The sequence below is a fragment of the Natrix helvetica genome (assembly GCF_964273705.1).
Source record: "Natrix helvetica genome assembly, chromosome: 1".
Classification (NCBI taxonomy): Eukaryota; Metazoa; Chordata; class Lepidosauria; order Squamata; family Natricidae; genus Natrix; species Natrix helvetica.
Genome location: NC_138548.1, coordinates 152,888,834 through 152,905,865, shown reverse-complemented (window position 1 = coordinate 152,905,865; position 17,032 = coordinate 152,888,834). Strand labels below are relative to the sequence as shown.

General features: G+C 37.6%; 1 protein-coding gene across 2 annotated transcripts in view; it reads right to left on the bottom strand.

Moving 5' to 3' along the window:
- The window catches only part of GALNT13 (polypeptide N-acetylgalactosaminyltransferase 13), a 240,727-nt gene that overhangs the window by 121,723 nt on the left and 101,972 nt on the right, over positions 1-17,032 (bottom strand). For both annotated transcript variants that reach the window (XM_081937996.1, XM_081937997.1), the window contains exon 3: positions 10,534-10,702. In XM_081937996.1, the coding sequence (XP_081794122.1) occupies positions 10,534-10,702 (169 nt within the window). The remainder of the gene's footprint in view (positions 1-10,533; positions 10,703-17,032) is intronic.

Here is a 17,032-nt window from a genome sequence, read left to right as displayed (position 1 = left end):
TACATCCATAGCTTTCTCAGACAGCTGATGAAAACTAAATTCTAGTCTGTACATTCCAGTACCAACATAAAATTGCACTCAACATCCAAATTTTGCTCATTTCACCACTAGTACTCTTGCAGTGAGAATTCTGCCAAACACCTTTTCAGGCACACTTAACAAACTATCATCTATTTTCCCTGGGTATTTCATTCAGTCTGAATTTTGCACATTTTTTTCCAAACTCACCTCTGGTTGTTTCATTATTATATTCAATTATTTTCCAGTGGATTGGAGAATAATGTGTAACCGAGAGGTGTCTACTCAGGATTAAAAAAAACATTATATTGTAATGTTCTGCCTCCTTAAGACATTTGAGCAATGTTACAATGCATGCACAAAAGGGGTGTATCACAACAGTGCAATGTTGCTCTTGTTATTTGCTTCCTCCTCCCCTTGAGGATGTCTCTGCATCAACCTGTGGATTCCTACCTTTGCAACAACCAATTCTTTGGCATTCATTTTATTCTGATCTTCACTTCCTCCAATGTGTTCATTAATTGTATTCCACAGTATCCTACCTCCTTTTCAGATCTATTATATACAGATGGGCCAGTAAATATTGACCTCTGCTGTCCATTAAGGCTTTGGTTAATCAAGACTTCAACATAATGCTTTTAACAGAAGATATAGACTAAGTTGCTGATCTTACTTGTACCCATACCCCACACAACATTTCTTGCTAATGGTAACGACAGCACATTTTGGTCAGTAAACCACAAGAGTACCAATGACCAGTTTTACCCCAAATGTACTAATGCAATTAGGATCTATAATCTAGTTGTTATCTTGAGTGTAGCATTGCATGCATCAGATCAGCTGGGAGAGCTATGTAATATACTGATATATATCCAAGATGCATATCTTGCACCTCAGGTAATTATTCTAGTTAAAGGCAAATCCATATTCACCACTTTCGTTCTGACACCAGTTCCAAGGTAGTGGAAAATGTGTAACTAATCACACCTTTCTGAAGTTTTGAAAAATAATAGGGAGGCTAGAGAGAAGAGCTTCTGTTATAAAATCACAACTTTTTCTAACATGCCCCAACAACTCTTCCTTCTGAAACTGGGTAGATCGGACTTCTGCTAGAATTATTTGATGTAGAAATGTTTTTTTTGTTCTTATTATTCTATCTATGGCATGTACAAACTGATGCTATAGTTTCCCTTTCTTTCTTGTACAATTCATGGAAGAGATTTCTAAAGGTGGTCATCTCGAAATATTAATTTTTGTCCCACCCAGTTAGAGATTCAATGTACAGATGTTATGATGAGGGATGAGAGTTAAAATTTATTTTCTTATGAATGTATTGGTGAGGTAGGAAAAAGATGTTAGTCAGTTCAGAAGACATAACCAAGATGAAAGTAAGAGAAATCAAAGCTACTGAAGGATCTCATTATTATTAGATTTTTATCCCTCCTATATTATTTTAAAGTGAAAGTGGCGAACATACATAGCTCTCCTCCTTCCTCCTCCTATTTTCCCCACAATAACTACACTGTGGGGTGAATTGGCCTGGGAGAGAATGACCTGCCTTTCATACCTAAGACAGGACTAGAACTCATCATCTCCTGGTTTCTAGCCAGGTGCCTTAACCATTAGACCAAACTGGTGTGTGCCCCATAAAGAATCAATTATGCAAGGAACTACTACACATACTGATGTTATGACAGCATATTATATTTTTCAATTATTTGGATTATTTTAAGTATTAACGTTGTAAATTGTTGTCATGTGACTATTTTTGCAGTTTACCAGAGGCAGTTGAGAAATGCCATAAAACAAAGAGCCTTGCCTTTTAGATATGACTGACTGATTAGACTAATGAGTCACTCCCATGCCCCAATTTCCCCTAATGTCAACTGGGTCTTGAAGTTGCTGCCTTCACTCTTGCTCTTAAGTTTTCTTAGCTGTGGCTGTCCATGCAAACGGAAGCTAAACTACATGAAGAAAGCAATTTCATGGTTGAACAGCCTTGCACCATTAAGTCAGAAAACAGAGTTACACTCATTTCACAAGGTACACTCTGCTGCCAATGAGGTGCACTAACAACTTTCTCCCAACACACAGGGAGAATTTAAAAAGGGGCGGGGAGGAAATAATGGAAGTGTCCCCTTTTCAAATGCAGTTCTTTAAAAGCACCATAATAAGGATTGCATGACTTTTATTACAGTCATTAAACTTTTTTTAAAGTCCAATTTTGGAGGGGGGAAAATGAGTCCTACGTCATGCAACATCTTCAAACACTTTATTGGTAGAGCTTATGGACTGGTTCCTGGTTGTCACAATCCTAGGCTGGAAATAATCATTATAATTTTAAATGGTGCTTCTGAAATGTATACAGGTAGCCCTCGACGTACGACCACAACTGAGCCCAGAATTTATGTTGCTAGGTGAGAAATTTGTTAAATGAGTTTTGCCCAATTTTACAAATTTCCTTGCCACATTTGTTAAGTGTATCACTGCAGTTGTTAAACTGGAAAAACAGTTGTTAAGTGAATCTGGCTTCCCCATTGACTTTGCTTGTAAAAAGCTCACAAAAGGGGATCACGTGACCCTGGGACACTGCGACCGTCATAAATATGAGTCAATTGTCAAACATTCAAATATAAATCATGTGACCATGGGAATGCTGCAACGACACAAGTGTGAAAAATGGTCATAAGTGTTGTGGCCCGCCAGCAGAGCTGGCAGCAGATTCAGACAGTGAGGAGGTTGGGGAAGAACATGGGCCAATCCTGGAATCTGGGGAAGGCTCTGATGAGGGCTCTGTATTGGAGGCAGAGAGGGGGCCAGAGCCATATGCCAGTGATCAGCTGCCTTCAAAGTCAGACATCAGTGAGGCAGATGAACAGCTGGAGTCTGTTCCCAGTGTGTGCATGAACAGAGTTGCCAGACAAAGGGAACAGCTAAAGAACAGGGGTCGACTTGGGAGTAAGGCCACAGGTGGACGATGAATGGCCCCTGCCAGAGGAAATAAAAGAGGAGAGTGGAGTTTACAGAAGACAATTAGTTTGATTAATTGGCTTGTGCCTCTCCAAGACTCCTTGCCAAGTTTTGCAGATATCAGCCTGACAGCTCTCCAAGCCAGATAAGGTTTGTGACTGTGAATCCTCCCTTGAAAGATTTTGTTGGATGTGAATGAGCAGAACAGTAAATTAATAAAAGGGTTTTTTGTCGGGACAAGGAGTTTGCTTTATGCTCATGGGAAGCCTAGTTTAGAACAATAAGTCACTTTTCTCAGTGCCATTGTAACTTTGAACAGTCATTACATGAACTGGGTTTTTTTTGAAACAAAGTTTTTTTTAATTTTTTTGTTGCAAATTTTAAAATCTTTTATAAGCAAATTATTGCCTGGGCTTTCCCCTTTAACATCTTCTCATGTACATAGTTAATTTGCATCATATTTCCATTTCCAATTTCAGCCATGTTATTTCATTTCCATATCCTCCATCTTGTAATTTAATTTCTTTTTAATACATAAACAGTATCATCATTGCCCCAAAGGTTAACCAAATTTATCATTTCATTTCCATCTGTTATTCTATTTTACTATAGATAGCATATATCCTCAAAATCAAGTTTTATATAAGCATTTTACTTAGTTATCCACAATTAATAATATTAATATAGTTCCCTCACATCATAATTAGCTGCATACCATTAACAATATCAACACATTTTACTTTTTTCTACTAGTAAATCCTTTTCTTCCCCCTCCTCCTTTTCTAATCATTTTCTCTTGGTCTCTCAGAGATTTCACTTCTTTTATGTTCTCTTCTTTCCACCCATTCACCTAGCTTCTTCTTTCTTTTCTTATTTTTGTAATTCCTGTATTTTTTCTTCCAATCTTTCCCCACTATGCCCATCTTTGTTGTTTAATTTTTTTTTCTTTTGGGGGGATCATTCCCCTTTGTCTACTTTTTGTGTGCCAATGTAAAGCCCAGTGAAATCATCTAAGTATTTTTCTTTTTCACTCTCTCTTTCTTCCATAATATCTTTTTGTTCATCATTTGGGCTCTCTTCTACTGCCTTTTCTCCTCCTCCCTGATCTGAGTGCTCCTCCTAAATTTCTAGTTTTCTTTACCATTTAACGTTTTACGTGCATTTTTTAACATGTCAAGTAATTCACCATAGGTTCCATCATGCTTGTTGGCTAGTTTAACAAAAAAAAATTTTTTAAGTTTTTCTGCTATGTCACTTTTATTAGAACTTATAAACTTATGTTGTAAGTCGAGGACTACCTGTATAAGATAGTTAATTATTCCTATCTTGCAAATGAAGACAAGGAAATGAAAGTTCCATTGGCAACATTCAGGTCTGGTTATTTCAGAATTTGTCCCTAGGTGAGTAAGCGATAGAAGAATTTCCTTTAATGACGAATGCCATTGTATGGAATAGGGATTGAAACCAATACTTTGCCAGATAGCACATTTCTGGAACGAAAAAGAAAAACAATGGCATGGCACTGTGAACTTGATAGCAGATGGCTTTATTTGTTGTTTGCTTTGTTTCATCCAGAACTGACACACACTTGATGTTTAGTTGCCCTTTGGAAATACAACAGCTCTTTTGATATACTTTATAATTAAGTGAATGTTTATTTACATAACATCAGAAATCTTTCCTATAGAAGACAAGGCCTTTATTTCTGCCCTTGAACCTGTCACTACATAAGAAGACAAGAACATTAAACTGACACCAGATACTAAGCAAGGAACCCGTTTTACTGTTTTGTGACTTCTTGGCTCATTTCTCATAATCTTCCGACCATTTGAATAAACAGAGTCTCAATTGATTTCTAAATTTATGGTGACAGAATGTAGATCCACCCAACATTTGCATGATACAATGTAGTAATAACATGCACATTGTAGAATTTTATATACAGAGCCTCGAGAAGCCCAATTATTTTAAACTTTAAACTTTGCATAATCTTGCTATGTTACACATTCAGTTAGTCTGTTTCTCAAGAGTTCCTCTCCACGTTCTCATTTAATCTCATTTTATATTTATTTCATATATATTGCATTGTGTGTTTTCTATAGCACCTAAGGAGAATTTCTATTAAAAGAAAGGGATTTATTTATTTATTACATTTATATACTAACTACCCACTCAGGTAAAACTCTGGCTGGATTAAGTGGAAATCTTTTCTTTCCAAACCCAGGTCTTTAAAAAAACCTTGTATTAAGGATTGTGTAACTTCTATTACATTTAATCTTTATTTAAAAGACTAATTTTGGAGACCAAAAAACCCCCTGAACAATGGGCTAGAACGTTTTAAATAAATAATCTGATGGTGCTAATATATGTAATGCTATACAACTTACTGTTTGTCTATTTGCAGTGGTTGGATTCACCTTTCATATTTTATTTTAATCATAATTTGATAGTCAAATCACCGTATTATGATGGTGGCCTGGTTCATATATAATATTAAGCCATAAATCAAGATTTGCAATTGTATTCATATATCACATTAAGAAAAAATCAAATAAATTACATTAATATTAGAAGCTGTTTTCAGAACCACTCTGGCGGTGTACAGTTTAAAAAACTGAAAAAGAAAGAAATGTCTGGGGATTTTGAGGAAAGAAATGGTGAACTGAGGAAGGCTTGGATTTTAATGGCGTCGATGACTGAAGCAGAATGAAGAGCTGGACAAGGAGAGGAATAGAGATTTTCCACAAGTGCGCCAGGCAGTTGTTCCTTATGAAGAGACCACAAGACAGCAGTCTGCAGCAAGTTTAGAAGTTTAGAGCTCTGGAAGACAATCTTTCTGCTCAACCGTAGTTGGCATCTTCAAAAGGACACATTTATTTTCTAACTGCTTTCAGAAATTGCCTGTTAACTGCTTTACAGCTACTAAGGAACCTTTGAATATGGTAGATAAATTTTGCAGGACCAGGATAGTTTCCTTCAATCCTTAATGAAAGAAGTTTTAAATACAACTTTAATGACTTCTTTTGAAATAAACAGAAAAAGGATGTTTAGAACTTTTGGAAAATTAGAAATGAACTAATCCTTCCCATGAAAAAATGCTTTTCTTCCCTGAAAATAAGACAGGGTCTTATTTTCTTTTGATCCCTGAAATAAGCATATTTTCGGGGAGCTCTTATTATTTTTGAGGTGCAGGAGGCAGCAAGTGTAGTCACCTCATGGCTGCTTGCAGTGTTGCAATATTTTCGGGGCAGGCTTATTTTCGGGGAAGGGCATATTTTAGCACATGCACTCAAAAGCCCAATTGGGCTTATTATCCAGAGTGGTCTTATTTTCAGGGAAACGGGGTATTAAATGAATAAGAGAAACAGAATTAAAACAGAATTACAATTAAAACAATTACAAATCAAAACAATTACAATTTGAGAATATTTAAACTGAACTTACACAGAATGGAGCATAATATTTTAACACTGGACATATTGAAGAATATTTTTGAACATTGGACACAGAAGTTAATTTTAATAGTGTCTGATTCTATAAAAGCTGTTTAAAATGTGTTATGAAAGAGGAACAGGTTTTATTGGATAAAAGTGAGATTGACCTGAAAGCGGATTTAAAAATGACAGGCTACAATGATATAGAAAAACATATCACACTGGACACATAAATGAAATTGGCTGATGTCCAATAATCAAAAGGAATATAGAAAATAATAAACCAAAAGAGTGTCTTGAATAACTTTCTATATTGGATTTACAAAAGAGACTTGTCAAAGCTTTAAAGAATTTAGTGAGAAGGGAGAAGAACAAAATGAAAAGAACTCAAATTCTAGGATATTTGTTTACAGATAAGGGGTCATGGGAAAAAGAGATAGATAGATAGATAGATAGATAGATAGATAGATAGATAGATAGATAGATAGATAGATAGATAGATGATAGATAGTAACTAGTTTCTAAAATTGGTTGGACATGTAATGAAGGAGAAAGCTATCTCTTTATATACTTTATTTTTCAGACTATAAGATGCACTGGAGTATAAGACGCACCAGGATTTTAAAGAGATAAATTTTTTAAAAAAGTTTTTGCACTCTTCAGGCCTCCCAAAGAGAGTTTGAAAGGCCTGCAAAGTGCTTCTGGGAGCTGGGGGGCAAAAACGAGCAAAAAATGACTTGTTTTTTTTAAAAAACGAGCCCATTTTTTACAAAAAACAGGGCATGCATAGGCTTTGGGAGACTTGTAGAGTGGGAGCTCTTGGGGGCTGGGGAGGGGGCAAAAACAGGTAAAAACGGTCCATTTTTGCTTGTTTTCCCCTTCTCAGCCTCTAGGAGCACTCTACAAGCCTCCCAAAGCCTATGCACATCCATTTTTGCGAAAAACGGGGTGGGATTTTGAGAGGCCAAAAATGCTGTATTCAGTGTATAAGGCGCACCCAGATTTTCACCCTCTTTTTTTGGGGAAAAGCTGTACCTTATACTCTGAAAAATATGGTACTTCTTTGTTTTTCTTTATTATATTCTTATTTTCTCCCTTCTTTTCTATTTTGTTTCCATTTTTTTCTGCATTTTCTATTTTTTCTTTTTAGTTTACATTACTTTATTTTTTTAACTGTAATTTTAAATTTTTAAAAAAGGAGAAACCTGAAGCACCCAAAAAAATCATTTCCCAAATACAAAAGCCACCTCTGCTGAAACAGTTTCTCAAGTATGCTTCTCAGAGGCTTCAACCACTTTTTGGGTGAAGGCTGCAAAGTGATGCATTTCAGATCCAGGAAAAGCTTCCATCTGGCAAATCCATCTCTACCTACTAAACAATAAACCAGTACCTGGTTTTAGAAACATCAAATCATGGATCGAAAAAGGAAATATAACATGAACAGAAAGCAAGATATCACCTTTCTGCCACAAACTATCTGGGACAAATATGGAAGGTAACCATCACACATTTTAATATTTCGCTCTTTAAATCCTGGTTTTCATCATGTTCAAACTAAAATGTAAAAAGTAATGGCTACTACACGCAAGCAAATTAGCATCAATTTGTTACCCCAGGGTGAAGCTGTTTAGAAATGGAATCACTTTGCAGCCCTCTCTAAGCAGTTTACAGAGTCAGGATATTTTCCCCAACAATCTGGGTCCATATTTTACCAACCTCGGAAGGATGGAAGGCTGAGTCAACCTTGAGCCTGGCGAGAATTGAATTCCTGGAGTGAGCAGTGAGTTAGCCTGCAGTACTGCCTTCTAACGACTCCACCACCATGGCTGAATGAGACAAGGCTGTCCACTATCTCCATTATCATTTATATTAACACTAAAAGTTTTAACCAGAGGCATTAGACAAGATCCAGAAATAAAAGGAATGGAAATCAATAAAGAAAAATATAAATTTCAGGCATTTGCAGACGATTTAGTTTTTTATATTGGAAGATCCACTACAATCTGATCCTAAATTGATAAAGAAAATGGAGGAATATAGAGAAGTGGCAGGGTTGACAATAAATAAAGAAAAAAAACCAAAGTAACAGTAAAAAAAATGTACAGATAAACAGAAATGGAATAACTACAACGGAGGACTCTGTATTTTTTTTAATTTGTCTGTTAGCTGTTTACAGAACTCGAGAGCTATGGATGTGATCAAGTACTTTGATCTTATATAAGAATATCAGTATGAACAAAGAGTGTTATTGCTTTGCTTGTTAGTACTGATACACATGAACTCACCACATTACATAAATTGGCCTTGGATTTCACATTATATTATTCAACCATATTTTAGTATCTCTGCTGTTCAGCATAACCATATTCTATAAACATTTATGTTCAGTAATGTTTCAGTAATGAATTTCTGTATTTAGAGCAATTACAGTGCAAATGCAGGGATCCCACCGTTGTAAAAGCAGCAGGAGGAGAAGCAGCATTTCTTAATATCAAAAGCATGGAAACTTGCAGCTGTTGTAGTAGTGGCTAATTCTGGCTAATGAAAAGCAGCAGCAGAGACAAGGCCATTATGTCAACCACAGAGCTGGAGCAGGCAAAGACTTCAAAACTGAAGGCATTTACCATATTTTCGGAGTATAAGACGCACCCTTTTCCCTCAAAAAAGAGGCTGAAAATCTGGGTGCATCTTATACACCGAATACAGCATTTTTTGCCTCCTGAAACCCCGCCCGTTCACCAAAATGGCTGTGCATAGCTTGTAGGAGGTTTTCAGAGAACTCCTGGGGGCTGGGGAGGGCAGAAATGAGCAAAACATGGGCCATTTTTTGCTCAATTTTGCCAACCCCCCCCCCAGTCCCCAGGAGCACTCTATAAGCTTCCTAATGCCCTTTTTTTTTTACAAAAAATGGGCCTGTTTTCATGAAAAACAGGCCATTTTTGCTTGCTCCTCCACCCTCCCAGGAATACTCTACAAGCCTCCTAAGGGCTATTCATGCTCTTTTTTGGAAAAAAAAAGAATGGGCCTGTTTTCATGAAAAACGGGATGTTTTGGGGAGGTTTGCAGAGTGCAAAACCTTTTTTTTAAAAAAAAATTGCCTCTTCAAAACCTTAGTCCATTTTATACTCCGGTGCATCTTATACTCTGAAAAATACAATAAATCGTGTGTCACAAAGCATCCTTCAAATATCCCAAAGGTGCTTTTTCAAGAGGCAAGTGGACTTTCTGGTTTTTCTTTGAAGACATTTTGCTTCTCATCCAAGAAGCTTCTTCATTTGCTTCTTGAAAAAGCATCTTTGGGACAACCATGACCTGGATGACTGAGAATATCCACAGACATCCTTCAAATAAATAGTAAAACACTGACAGGTTGGTTAATGTTAGAGGTATTGTTCGCCTATATCTATTTTCTCTTCCAAATATTCAACAGAGTCTAGATGCTTATCTGCATTCAATCATTGTGCCAGTGAAGCACCAAGTACAGAGCATACCAACAAGAACCTGTCTCCCTCTGTCCCCTCATCAGTTTAGATAATCAACACACATTCTCATTACCATTTTCAGTTCTGTATACCTACACTGCACTCCGAATCCATATGAAATATTTACATTCATTTCCATCAATAATTTCCCTACAGGTTTCCTTATCTCCTATAAGACAGCCTGTCTGCCACAATTCTATAAACAACATATACTCCCGAGTTTATCTAGCTTTTATACCTGCATATATATATATATATATGCATTTTCTATGCAACTTCATTCCTATGCCTAACGCTTGCTTTCCCCCCCAGACATACTAGCATTTTCTATCTGGCAATCTAGTGATTGGATTCAGGATTCATTCAGGGCTCCTTTTGTTTCTTGTGGCACAAGATTCAAACCAGGCTTTGATGTCCAGCTCATGTCATTTTCCACCTACAGTATCTATACATCATGATTCACACATGGTATGCATGCCAGTACCACAACTATGAAGTTCAAGGCATTTATGTAGCATTTCACAGCACGATTTCCCAGTGAGCTCAAATGGATTGATTTCTGTACAGTATAACCACATATGGTAATATAAACAAAGCATTTAAGTGCCAAGATCTATATATCAACTCACCCTTCTAATCTTACATCAGGCAAACTTCGGTTGAATGCAATCATGTCACTAGCCATAAGATTAAATTGGTTGATTTTAAAAAGCTCTTTCATTTTTTCCTGATCATCCTTGGGAATGAGAACTGCTTTTCCCATCTCTCCTGGTCCTTCTTGGCTTCTTGACATGACAGCTGCAAAAGAAGATATTAAAAATATATGTGTTTTTAATCATTCTGCATGGTTCTCATCACTTCTGTTACATTTTTTGGAATCTGGAATCCATAAGCTACATCGCATTGTTTTTTATTTTGCTTGTGGATTTTGACTTTCAAACCTACATTTCATGAAAAGTTGGAATTAGTAGTTGATCTGAAAATCAGAATTTGAGAAATACCCAGCTTTTGGGAAATCATGCCACACAATTTATAACAGTTCATTCTCACTTTACATTCCATGATTTCAATATTATCCTTGCCATAATCATGCAGACACATATTAGAGTCATAAGTAAGATTAAAGGTGACACTTCTCTCCTTCACACAAACCTACCAGCTCTCGTCTAACATTTTTCTGAAAGAGAATGCTTGCAGATAGAGTTCTTCAGGAATCCTATCTGCTCTAAGGGTCCTAATCAAACAGCGGAGATCAAAGTATATAATGTAAGACCAGCAGAGGGAATTACATCTCCACATAGCTGAAATGGAATGCACTAAAAGAAATGGATGAAACTTTATTTTAGTAAAGATTGGCACATGCTTATTGGCACAATTTAGTTCTTCATATTCTTGAGATATGATGCAGTCAAACTCCTTGGAGATTTTGGAGAGTCAAGACTTCTTGTTGTTTGCTGATTTTATTTTATTAAAACAACCAAGGAGTATACGCTGGTGGAGAGGTCTTAAATTATCAGTTGCTCGACCTCAATGCCTACTAAAATAATCAGAGTGATCATTGGAGAAAATTAGCTATAGCTAGGTAACAACAAATTAGGAGAAGCTGTTCTGAATGAACCTGTCATCTGAGCTTAACTATCACCATTATGCCATCGCTAACACATTGTTGAAATTGTCTATTTTGGACTCCATTTTTAACTGGTTCAAATTTTCCACTACTGAAGCTGAAAGCAAAGTGTATTCTCTATTACGCTATACCGACTATCTCACAATTCTATCCAGCTTCCTCCTCCTCCTCCTCCTCCTCCTCCTCCTCCTCCTCCTCCTCCTCCTCCTCCTCCTCCTCCTCCCCCTCCTCCTCCTCCTTTTTTTTTTTAGAGAGAGGAATGAAACTTTCTTTCCAGATTATCCTAAGGCCGGGGACTACCCGTATGATTGTGATATACAATTTATAAAAAGAGGTGGTGGGGAAATAGACCTTTAAGGGAAGAAATGGGCAGAGAGAATCAGAAACCAACAGATCAATAAAATGGATTGTTCGGTCAAGCCTTTAGCAATTTCTTGCAGCCCAAAAATGTTAGATTCTCATAGAGATTTATAAGCCAGTGTAATTGAAAGGAAAAACAGGACTCGGTTACAGAATCTTAGAAACCGTTTACACATACTTTTGCAACCCATTTACCAGTTAAATTTACGTTGGCTGGGATTCCTCAATCCTCTTGCAAACTGCAGCAGTGGAGAAGATGCTGCTAATTTCCCTGATGTCCTAATCCTTAATATTTTGCAAACTGCCATCCTGTTTCCTGGATCTTGAGAAGTCCATTACATATACATCGTGGACATAGAATCAATTATTTTAGAGAGAGAGAGATGGAATATGCTGTAGGCTTGCTGGAACGTCAAACAGAAACCGCCCACATTTCAATACTTTGGTGCAGCTCATATTTGACAAATGAATATGTTCAATAACAGAGATGTAGACAAAGCATAATATGCTACTGCTGCAAATATTTCTTGCCCTGATTCTGGTACAACTGTGGAATGAAATGGGCACATTTTTTAATTCTACCCAAAACAATAGAAAAAGAGTATATGAAAGGAAGGAAGTAGGAAAAGCCATATAAAATCTGTGTGAGTGTGTATGCGCGCGTGTGCATGCCAGTGGTGGGACTCCAGCTTTTTTACTACTGGTTCTGTGGGTGTGGATTGGTGGGCATGGCAGGGGAAGGATACTGTAAAATCTCCATTCCCTCCCCACTCCAGGGGAAGGCTACTGCAAAATTCCCATTCCCTCCGGATCAGCTGGGACTCGGGAGGCAGAGAATAGATGGGGGCGGGGCCAGCCAGAGGTGCTATTTACCGGTTCTCCGAACTACTCAAAATTTCCACTACCGGTTCTCCAGAACTGGTCAGAACTTGCTGAATACCACTTCTGATGCATGCCCGTCTTTGTTGACTCTTGGCAACTGCCTGGACTGGAACCTGCAGTTTTCTTAACAACGTTTTTCAGAAGTGATTTGCCACTGTCTGCTTCCTGGGGCTAAGAATGAGTGGCTGGCCCAAGGTCATGCAGCTGGCTTCATGCCTGTGGCAGGACTAGAACTCACAAATCCGTGGTTTTTAGCTCAGTGTCTTAACTACCACCCCAACACGAAATCCTCTTAAAAGATTTAACATAGCAGCTACAGAGCTTGTGGGATTTTACTTCCAGACTTTGTCAAACAACTGTTGAATTCTTCATCGATTGATAGCAAATTTCTCAGAACTTGGATGAAACAAAGGGCTTCCAGCTAAAAATAACCATCAAGGGAAATCTTTGATTGCTCTGAAGAAGGAAAGCTTCAGCCATTCTGTTTTCTTCAGAAAGGAAAACCTCTGTCTAGACAACAGTTAAACTCATTTGCCAGAACGACTGGACGAGCTTTGGTTTCAGTAAGTCTTCAGGAAGTTCAAAGCAATGCTAGATGTTATCAACATTTACTTTTCTACCTTGATTGCATGGATACTCTCATGGGTGTCCTTATAGGAAGAAATTCATTCATAATGGAAATCCTGGTGTGGGCATGTAAGTATCCCAAGAGGAATTAATTATACCTAGTTCCCGAGAGGAATTAAGGAGGATATTTCTGTTTCAGCCTATCGTCCTGGTCTGTGATAGAAACAAGCTCGTAAGCAAAAAATAGAATTAAACTATCAGTAATGGTAGGATTTTGTTTTCCCTTATCAGCCAACATCCCAGTTTACATCTCCATATATTTAGTTGACCAACCATGTCAGGTACAAACACATTGACTATTCAAATGATCAAGGAATGTTAAGAAAACTCTAATGAGATTGCAATCCAAATTCCTTTTTTGATCAAACCATTTTTTCGTGTGCCTGCCACAGATTAACCATTTGAACTCTGTGCCTTCCTTCAGATACTTCTACAACTCTAGATCAGAATTTTATACATGATCATACAGAAAAGTTACACAGCGCTGTTCTGGAAAATCAGAATTTGTTTTACTGCTGCTGCATTCCCCTTTTAGAAAGAAGTTTAACACAAGGGTGTCAAACTAGTGGTCCGTGGGCTGGATGCATCATGTGCAGGCCGCACCCCCCCAGCTCTGCAAAGGCAAAAAACATCATGATCTACCGTGTTTCCCCCGAAAATATGAAAGGGTCTTATTTTTTTTGCCCCACGAAATATGGCCTTGGGCTTATTATAGAGGGAGGACTTATTGTTTTGGGGTTGCCGGGCAGCTGCTCCCTTACGAGCGGGTTCCTGAAAAGCCGGGCACAGCCTCAGGGGTGAAGCAGCCATGAGGTGACCACACTCACGAGCACGGCAAACCCCCTCTCCAGCTGGGCAGAGCGCCATTCACTGACCTAGGAGGTATCCCTAAGGCATCAAGGCACATAGCGCTCTGCCCGTTCCCCAGCTCCCACGGCTTGGCACTGCCCAGCTGGAGAGGGGGGTTGCGCGAGCGCCTGTTCCGCCCCCACCACGCTCTGAGCATAACTTCTTCTCTGGCTTCCAAACTCCAAAACTCAGCTGCCGAGTCTTCTAGCAGCGGTTGCTCTAGGAGTGCGATCTATGGTTGTGGGCTGGCTGCTGGAAGACTCTCTGTCAGGCACTCACGCAACCCCCCCTCTCCAGCCGGACAGAGCTCCATGCACTGACCTAGGGGGTATCCCAAATGTGCCAAGCTATGGGAGCTGGGGAGCGGGCAGAATGCCATGTGCCTTGGCACCTTGGCTGATCCCTTGTAAGCCTGCTTACAAGGGAGCAGCCGCCCGGCAACTCCCCCTTCCGGCCAGGCAGAATGCCACTCCCCAACCTAGCGGCATCCCGAAGGCGCCAAGGAACATGAGCGCCTTCCCCCCGGTTCCCGCAGCTTGGTACCTTCGGGATACCGCTAGGTCAGTGAGTGGTGCTCTGCCTGGCCGAAGGGCGGGTGTCCAGGGGACTTATTTTCAGGGGTGGGCTTATATTTTTCACCACGAGAAAAATGTGGCAACACATTAGTTTCAGGACAGGTTGTATTTTCAGGGAAACATGGTATCATGTAATGTCACATGATGCGATTAAGTTTGACACTAGTGCCTTAACAGAAGAGCAAAAAATTAATAAAATAAAATTAGAATTAATTAAAATAAAATATGTAAAATATAAAATAAAATAAATAATAAATAATAAAATAAATAATAAATAATAAAATAAATAATAAATAATAAAATAAATAATAAATAATAAATAATAAATAATAAAATAAATAATAAATAATAAATAATAAATAATAAATAATAAATAATAAATAATAAATAATAAATAATAAATAAATAATAAATAATAAATAAATAATAAATAATAAATAATAAATAATAAATAATAAATAATAAATAATAAATAATAAATAATAAATAATAAATAATAAATAATAAATAATAAATAATAAATAATAAATAATAAATAATAAATAATAAATAATAAAATCTGTGTATTATGCAGCAAGCCTATTTATTGGCTGCCTAGAAAATACTGGAATCAGACAGGCACTTGAAAAGCAAATTTAGCCAACTTAAGTGAGGTGCTTGAGTGCAGCAAATTCTCCCACACTTTATTTAATCCCTCAAAACTAAGGAGGTTTTTTAAAATAATCTGTTAATTTAGCATCTCCTTTTTCAAGTGTTCTTGGTATAGAACTGTACTGTAGAACATATCATTATTCTCACATTGAATCTGAACCAGCAGCTACAAGGACCTTGAGAAAGTGGCAACACAGAGCAACAATCTTAACAAGGCTTATCTCATGAAGATTTCCTCTCCTTCTTTTGGGATGTCAAATTCCAATGATTTCTTGACACAAAGGTCTGCAATACATCTATTCTATGCCCCCCCCCCCCCTTTCAAGTCTATAGCTTCTAGTAGATCTAGGTCAATCTTTGTAAGAAAGGCATTTTTTTATTTTTGGGATAATTGATGCAGCTGGACAAAGTGATCAAAAGTTCAAGAAAGAAACTGATGCAACCGTAAGCGGTCTAAGGTTAAAATATATATTTAGATTAAAACTACTTTATTGCTTTCCAAATTGCTTCATTAGGAACAGCCACTTTTGTAATGATATGCTTTGGACAATTATATTGTACAGACAAAACATTACTAGGCAATTAAGTAACCTGGTGTGTATTTTAAGTAGAAACATTGATGTAAGGGATTATTTAATCATTTCCAAACTTAATTTAAACAACACTACGATCTATGGAGATACTGAAATTCCAGGGAATGGTCTTTTGTCTTCTGGTAATTGGCTAAATAATTTAGGTGCTAGTCTAGCATTGGGGAAACCTGAGTCCTACTGTGGTCATGGAAGTCAACTGGAGGATTTTGATCCAGTCATACTTTCTTATTCCTAGGAAAAAGAAGGTAAAGGCAAATTATTTCCAAAAATATTACCAAAGAAACTACCTAGATGTTAGTAATGGTATGTACTACGTTTTGCTTCTGAATGTATTGTCACCAAGTTAGGTGACATCCTCAGCGGGACTGTCACGATGTTAAAAAGTTTGCTAGGCCTGAACTGAATGAATTGACACTCAAGAGTTAAACTAAGAAAGAGTTATTGCGCAGGTCATAAAAGTTCTTATCTGAAAGTGATTTATTGCGCATGCGTCACACATTCCAGAATTCCTTTCTTCTTTGTTCGGCTGCCAACTTGGCAACCGGAGCTTTTTATTATCAAAATGTAACCATTAGTTATTTCTGTTTCATTTTCTATTTTATTTTATTATTAAAGTTTGTTTATTAATTAGAATACTTCTTAAAGACTTTTATTTATTTTCTTAATATATCAAAAGATATGCGGAAGGGAATCAGCCCGATCCATTGATCTCAAATTTCTCCAGGGCGTTTTTCCCCTGACAACTTGGTATGCAGAGGTTGGTTGATGATACCAGCTGAGATGGCTACAATTTATGGCTGTATTTTCCCTTCGTGCTATCTTAAAATAACCGACTAAGGCTAATTAGCCATGTCGAAAAAAAAGAAAAAGAAAGATGGGGCAAGCACAGATGGATCAGCTTCTTCTGACAAGGAGGCTCTCTCGGACACAGAGAAGCAAGATCAAAACGTGCTTCAGGAACAAC